This window comes from Gekko japonicus, unplaced genomic scaffold (genome assembly GCF_001447785.1).
Source record: "Gekko japonicus isolate JY-2015 unplaced genomic scaffold, Gekko_japonicus_V1.1 scaffold7078, whole genome shotgun sequence".
NCBI lineage: Eukaryota > Metazoa > Chordata > Lepidosauria > Squamata > Gekkonidae > Gekko > Gekko japonicus.
In genome coordinates, this window is record NW_015169381.1 from 7,514 (window position 1) to 15,284 (window position 7,771).

At 47.0% G+C, this 7,771-nt stretch overlaps 1 protein-coding gene across 1 annotated transcript; it reads right to left on the bottom strand.

The window, feature by feature from the left end:
- Positions 1–5,053: 5,053 nt before the first annotated feature.
- On the bottom strand, positions 5,054–6,733 carry LOC107115057 (interferon-inducible GTPase 5-like). Its single transcript, XM_015416661.1, has one exon. The coding sequence runs from the start codon at positions 6,708–6,710 to the stop codon at positions 5,523–5,525; it is 1,188 nt and encodes a 395-aa protein (XP_015272147.1). The 5' UTR covers positions 6,711–6,733; the 3' UTR covers positions 5,054–5,522.
- Between the last annotated feature and the right edge of the window lie 1,038 nt (positions 6,734–7,771).

Sequence of the window (7,771 nt, forward strand, 5' to 3'; positions counted from 1 at the left end):
CTTCTGAGCTCTGGAAGGCTTTAAAAACATCCTAATGAGCTCCTGAACCTCTTTTTCTACAAAAGGACCCCTGCTCACCATCCGGTTTCAAAATCCCAAAGCTGCCCTCAAGGTCAAAAATGCTGATGAAAATATATTTGCCTGGTAATCAGTGGGAGGTTGGGGGGGGGGGGCACAGTGTCACTGGACAGGTTTTTTTTAATGCAGCCTTATGTGCTTGTCGACATTATATACAGGAACCACGAACCTTCACGAACTCTCCCATTTAATGAACCAGTTTGTGAGGTTTGTGGCATGGTAAAACAGCCCCCTCCCTCCGAGAGCTAGAGACACCAAACTCACAGCAAGACTCCAAGTGACTCTCCTCTACCTTCCCTCCAAGGTTGGTAAGGATTGGATTTAGAGAGAAGACGACGACAAAATTGGATTTATACCCCACCCTTCATTAGAACATAAGAGACGCCAATGTTGGATCAGGCCAAAGGCCCATCCAGTCCAACACTCTGTGTCACACAGTGGCCAGAAATACCAGTGCCATCAGGAGGTCCAGCAGTGGGGCCAGGACATTAGAGCCCTCCCACTGTCTCAGAGCGGCTTACCATCTCCTTTCCCTTCCCCTCCCCACAACAGACACCCTGTGAGGTAGGTGGGGCTGAGAGAGCTCCCTCGAGAACGGCCCTTGAGAGAACAGCTCTGGGAGAACTTGTGACTGACCCAGGGTCACAACAGCAGCTGCATGTGGAGGAGTGGGGAATCAAACCCGGTTCTCCCAGATAAGAGTCCACTCTCCTAACCACTACACCAAACCAGGGGGGCTGAGTTACAGCCCTGCAAAGCGGGTGCCCCCAGGAAAGTGCGCTCTGAAAATCACAGCCACAAGTTCAAGTGTGTGTGGAACTCCCCCCCCCCCAGCAAGCTAGAGGCATCAAACTCACAGTGGATATCCCTGGGATCCCCCTCTACCTACCCTCCAAGTTGTGTACAGATTGGCTTGGGGGGGGGGGAGATCCTAGGGTCCAATGTACAAAAGGGGGAAGCATGTGAAATGGGTCCTCTTGCAAACTAAATCCATCAAGTTCGCAGCGGACCTCCCTGGAATGCCCTTCTACCTGCCCTTCAAGTTGTGTGCAGATTGGCATGGATTTTACATCCTATATTAGTGAGCAGTAAGCTTTCAAATCACTGGACCTGTGCAATGCAACCTGATATTCTCCCCTAAGTTTATTTACTAAAGCAGCAAGGTTCAAACTGCTTGACCTGTGCATTTGCAGCCTGATTTACCTTTTTAAAAAAAATTCAGTTAGAGCAGTAAGATTTCCAACTACTTGACCTGTGTTGCTGCAGCCTGACACTTAGATATAAATTATGCTGTAACACATGGTGGGTAAGGACCCATGATCCTTTGTGATTGAGTAAACTGGCTTCTGTATGTGCTACTACTGAGATTGGTGTGAGTTTCTCCATGTTTTTGTATTATGTATCTATGCAATGTATACATATTGTTTGATTGTTCATCCTCATTTGCGCATGCCTTGAATTTGTATTTAGTCCCACTGCAGCCTATTGGTTTTGAAAAAGAATTATTTGAAACGCGGCAGTTTGCACCTACATTACGCGTCGGCTTCTGGATTTCAAGATAATATGGATTTTCCAGGAGCTGTATGAGCCCAATCTATGATGAATGTATGTCAAGTTGGATTATGGAATTACAATACAACAGGAGTGAGACACGTCGGGGAGGCGGGGCTTCTGTGCAACAGTGTGGTTGAGATTTTCAGGGCTCCCTGAATCTCACCAACTTTGGAGCTTTTTTAGAGGACTTACTGGAGTTTCCAGTCACTGGAGATGACAGGAGTTCACCCGGTACTTCGTGTGCAAGATATCGGTCGCAAAGGACTCTAATCTGAGCCCCCCGCATGTGGCAACAGCGGGTGTAGGAGTCAGATTGTCCTGTGCAAGAAGCTTCAAGGAAACAGCTGTGGGAGCCCGGCTGACAAGTTGTAACAACCCCCACATGAAGAGCATTCAACCTCGTCTCAACATCTCGTCGAAGCTCTGAACGGAGGAGATTTTGGGTTGCTCCCTGAAGCAGCAGCGAGGCGGCTTTTAGAGGGAGTCGATCCCTCACCTATTGTGGGGCGAGTCTCACCTACCTGGATCAAGCAGTCCAACAAAATGGGAACATGGCGGTCGCCTCAGAGAGGTTTACTGTTTTCTGGCCAGCTTCTTCTCTTGTGAGTTTGCCCTGAAGTAATTCTGCCCATTCTTGTAACTTGCCTTCTATTTACTTACAGAACTGCCAACTCCAATTTTAAAAATTCCTGGAGATTTTGTGGGAAGAGCCTGGGGGAGGGCAGGCCATGGACCTCAGCAGGGCATAATGCCACAGAATATATCTTCGAAAGCAGCCGCTTCCTCCAAGTGAACTGATCTCTGTACTCTGGAGATACGTTGCCATTCAGAGAGCTCTTCAGGCACCACCTGGAGGTTGGCAACCCTGTTTACTTGCAATAATATTGTTTAATAAGGATTTTCTTATTCATGTTGCCTGGATACCCAACACCTCAGATTCATAAGAACATAAGAGATGCCAATGTTGGATCAGGCCAAAGGCCCATCCAGTCCAACACTCTGTATCACACAGTGGCCAGAAATACCAGATGCCATCAGGAGGTCCACCAGTGGGGCCAGGACATTAGAAGCCCTCCCACTGTTGACCCCCCCCAAGCACCAAGATGACAGAGCATCACTTGCCCCAGAGTCCCTATCTATACCTTGTGGCTAATAGCCACTGATGGACCTCTGCTCCATATGCTTATCTAATTCCCTTTTGAAGCCGTCCATGCTTGTAGCCGCCGCCACTTCCTGTGGCAGTGAATTCCATGTGTGAATCACTCTTTGGGTGAAGAAGTACTTCCTTTTATCCGTTCTAACCCGACTGCTCAGCAATTTCATGGAGAGCCCACGAGTTCTTGTATTGTGAGAAAGGGAGAAAAGTACCTCTTTCTCTACCTGCTCTTTCCCATGCATAATCTTGTAAACCTCGATCATGTCACTCCTCAGTCATCGTTTCTCCAAGCTAAAGAGCCCTCAGCGCCTTAACCTTTCCTCATAGGGAAAGTGTTCCAACCCTTTTATCATTCGAGTTGCCCTTTCAACCATGCCTCTTCTTGTCCATTCTGCCTGGACACTTCACACCTCATATTCAGCCATCAGAGGGGCAGAGAAGATGCTCTGGGCTATCTCCAGTAAAGGCACACAACCAGAGCAGTGGGAGGCAGTTAAGGTCCTTTCCTACTGCCCTGACCCGGATAGCCCAGGCAAGCCTGATCTTGTCAGATCTCGGAAGCTAAGCAGGGACAACTCTGGCAAGTACTTGGATGGGAGACCTCCTTGGAATACCAGAGGCAGGAGGCGGGGGCAGGCTTTATTCAGCCACCTCTCTGAATATCCTCCAGGACCTCAGTAGGGGGTCACTCATCAGTAATCACCATGACTTCCAGGTGCGCACGCACACACACACATGCACACGGGCACAGGAAGAATCCACACCTGATGGGTACATGTGGGGCCGGAGGAAAAGAGGGTGTGTGGGAGGTGAGAGAGATTCCTGTAAGGGATATCCTGTCTCAGGCAAAGCTCGTCAGCCTTCCACACCAAACCATGACCCTGGCACATTCATCATTCTTAATCAGGTCCCTTTAAGCAAGAGGCTAGTGCTACTACAGGTTCTACCACCCTGATGGGCACAGAGCTGTCAGTAGAAAGACACAGACTCCAAGGTGTTACTGATACAAATGAAAAAGGTTTATTGGAAGGCACTGTGGTACTATCTACTACAAAAGCAACCTCATGTTATATGAACAAATGGTAAGAGGCGTGGATACAGAAAGCCCAGAAAGGTGCTTATATGGGGCACATCTAAACCGGTCCCCCATAGAAGACATAGTAAGCAGTGGAAACATAAACCATAACCCATCATACATTGCATATTATCTTGAAAAGTCACAGAAAGGATAGCAAGCTTAAAGCCTAATAGCTACTCTAAATACTGGCTGCCACCCTACCACCCTCCTGCCCTTCTAGTTAAAGCTTGGTTCCCTAGCAAAGTAAAGCAGGCTCATAGCTGCCTGTCCAAGGATCCAGAAAGATTGATAGGACAGGGTCTCCCAACAGGCTTGTGGGCCTCTCAGCCATCGGACTCTTGAGGACTTAGGAGGAGGGGAGGCCGAGGGGAGGCTGAGGGGAGGAAATGCCATTGGGTGCTTGGAGACACAGGAAAACATCCTCAATACAGGTGGGCCCTCCAGAGTAAAGGCAGCTGCCCATCTGCCTTCCTCTTGGATGTTTTCTACATTTCCGTTGGTTGGAGGTAGTATCACGGTGGTGTGGAGAGAGGCATCGACTTTATTTTTCCTTCATTTATTGCTTACTTGGGCACCCAGGGGTGCCAAACTCTCCATAATTTCTTCCAGGAGCCCAGAACAATATCCCAGTTGGCGCTCTTCTTGTGAGTCATGCGATTGGCCACCTCCTTTGTCGGAGATGCAGGAGCCTACCCATTTCCGGGGGACTTTATGTTCTTTCAGCAAACAGCAGTGCCTTGTGGAGACTTCAAACAAAGACTTTCAGTCTGGGGTCTGAGGAAAGGCATCCCTGTAAAGCACGATCGTGCTGGCAAGCCATTCTGGGATGCCCCTTACATGTGGGAGCCCATCCTGTACAATCTCATTGCTTGGAATTGTCATTTCTGGTGCAAGAGGAACCTAAAGATTTCTCTTGGCATCGCAGTTGCTGCTTAACTGTTTAACGTCTACAATAAAATTTCAGAATACAAGCAAGAAACAGGTAGCATTAGTGCAAAACCAGCTTCATGTTGTAGTTTTGTTAATGGTCTTTAAACAGAATATCCTGAAAACAGCACAACATAGTCATGAAGCTAAGAAACCTTTGTACCGATTTCCCACAGCTGCTGCTCTGCGCTCGCTCCTCTCTTTGCCCCGCTGGTACGTGTCAAGTTCCCACGATGTGCTGCGCGGCAGCATTTTGCCCTGCAGCTTTCCCCGATTTTCCCCAAATCTACTAAATCCTCAAAATGCCGCCGCGCAGCACATTGTGGGAAATTGACAAGTACAATCGGGACAAAGAGAGGAGCGCGCGCAGAGCAGCGGCTGTGGGAAATCGGTCATGGTGTTTTTCTCCAAAAACTAAATCCACACTTTTTTGGTATGATTACTCAAACTTTTTTGATATAAGTACACAAACCCAGTTGGAGAGGACTCTAGCACCTTTAAGGGCTACATATAAACGAAACCTGCTAGATTAGAATGCGAAGCAGAGTTTAAGGAAACTCTGTTTCCCTTAAAGGTACAAGATTGCTCCCTGACTCAGGTCCGATCTGGCAGCAGGTAGGCCTTCCTTAGAGGGAAGTGAAGAATATTATTTGCTCTGAAACGTGTGTCTTTCCTTTGCTCGAGCCACATGGGAATTGAAGTTCAATTGCAGAATCATCAGAAGGGACTTCACTCAGCAACTTTTGCCAGAACGCTCTCGGCATCTTCCACTGCATCTTGGAGGAAGCCCTGCAGCATGTAATATGTGGTGGCAAAAGAATTAACTCCACCAACTAGAGAGCCGAGGACAGGTACGAAATCGGCAACTTCTTCCAGCACCATTGCAGAGCCACATAGCAGGGACTTGGTTGTGAGAGACTTCACAAATTCCGGGTTGATCTGGTTGGCCATCGGAGTCTTTTTAATAGCAGATTTCAGTACGCCAACAGGTTTGCCAACCCTCTTGGCGAGGTTACAGAGGGACTCTTCATCTAAGCCAAAGTTCCTGCAGAACTCTTTCATTGTGCTCACCAAGAGGGCAATATCAAAAATAAGAGAGAGACCTGGGATAGGAATCGCCCCAACACCACAAGACACAACGGCTTTTTTCCAGATGACAGCCTCCATAGCAGCCCTTTTCTCTTCCAGGTGTTCTCTTGAGAAAGCCGGCATCGCCATGATAAGAAGAGGCCTCTTGAGATCATTCAGGTCACCTGCTAGGGTTTTCTGCAGGAGAGGGAAGTCGTACATATTCAAATGCCAGCTGGATATGAGAAAAACCCTTGGATCGACCGCTCCTTCTTCTCTCAAATTGGAAAGGCAGTATTTTCTTATCTCTTCCAAGGTCTGTGTCTCACTAAAGTTCGGCTTCCTTCTCTCAGCATCCATAGCCTGATCCACTTTGGTGCGAACAAAGTAAAACCGCTTCTTCATCTTTTGAATTTCTGAGGCCAGCATTGCATCATTCACGGTGAAGCGTTCTGAGGCGACGATGATGAAGAAGTCATACCTGCTAAAATTTACCTTCTCTAGGTATTCTCTTGGTTTAAATTCAGGTGTCCCAATTCCTGGTAGATCCCATAAGGTTAGTTCTGGGAATTTAGGATGGGGATACCTCTCTGCAAGCATAGTAGTCTGCTTTACCCCTATTTTAGCTGCGCCTTCTTCATAATCTGAGATATTCCGAAAGGCATTCACGAGGGATGATTTACCGGCCCCCGAAACCCCTGTGAAAGCAATATCAAGTCTTGTGTTCTTTAATAATTTTAACTCTTTCTCAGCGTTAGCTAACACAGCTTCGAGATTTACTTGTCCCAACGCATCCTTCATCCCAGCAAGACCCTTTTCTATGGATTGTTTCGAGTTGGTGCCGGCCATAGCTGCTCTTCAGGGTGGTTCAGTTGATCTGAATAAGAACAGAAATAATGTTTGTTACCTCATGTAGGATATTGGTTAAATGGACATTTTCACGACATTCTAGCTTTAATTGTGTGGGGAAAGTGTCTTAAAAAAAAAAAAGAATCCCTCCACTGTTTTTTTATATGCCTGTATTATAAGGTGGCGTGTAATAAGATCATCAGCCCGTTGACTGAAGAGATTCCGGGCCTTTCTGAAAAAGCTAGACTCGAGTTTCTTCTATTTGACAGAAATCCCAAGATCACCTACCAAGTAGGCAGTTTCTGTATGGTGATACTCAGATTACAGTAATTCTATGGTAGTTAGGTAGTTACGGCAGTTAGACAGTAGATTAAATTTTAATTCGCTTTTAATGTTTTATTGATGTATTTTAAAATTTTGGAAGATTGTCAAGGTGCCAGTTTGGTGTAGTGGTTAACTGTGCGGACTCTAATCTGGGAGAACCGGGTTTGATTCCCCACTCCTCCACTTGCACCTGGCTGGATGACCTTGGGCAAGCCATTGTTCTGATAAGAGCTGTCCTTGAAAAAGAGCAGTTTCTGTCAGAGCTCTTTCAGCCCCACCTACCTCACAGGGTGTCTGTTGTGGGGAGGGGAAGGGAAAGGAGTTTGTAAGCCACTCTGAGACACCACTGGGTAGTGAAGGGTGGGGTATAAATCCAATCTCCTCCTCCTCCTCCTCCTCCTCCTCCTCCTCTTCTTCTTGTATGACTGGTCTAAGGACCGTGACAATAAATTGAACTGGTCTGATCTGCATTCGACGCATTTGATTTTCATGATGGCAAGAGGGGATGGTAGTATTTTAAAAGAAAACACATGGCTGAGTGGCAACTGGAACATAGGTCTTCCTTATTGCAATCCAGCATCCTAACCATTTCGCCACACATCTAGCTCTCCCTAGCTTATTTAGTACTGGCTGGGTCTATGTGCAAAAGACTGCCACAGACTGTGGTTTTTGACTACAGCATTTCTTATAGGTTTGTTTTCTTTTCCAATTGGTGACAGGTTAAGTTCATTTTTCCA

Excerpts from the sequence above, each read along its gene's own strand:
- LOC107115057 (XM_015416661.1), bottom strand. The coding sequence starts at position 6,710 with ATGGCCGGCACCAACTCGAAACAATCCATAGAAAAGGGTCTTGCTGGG.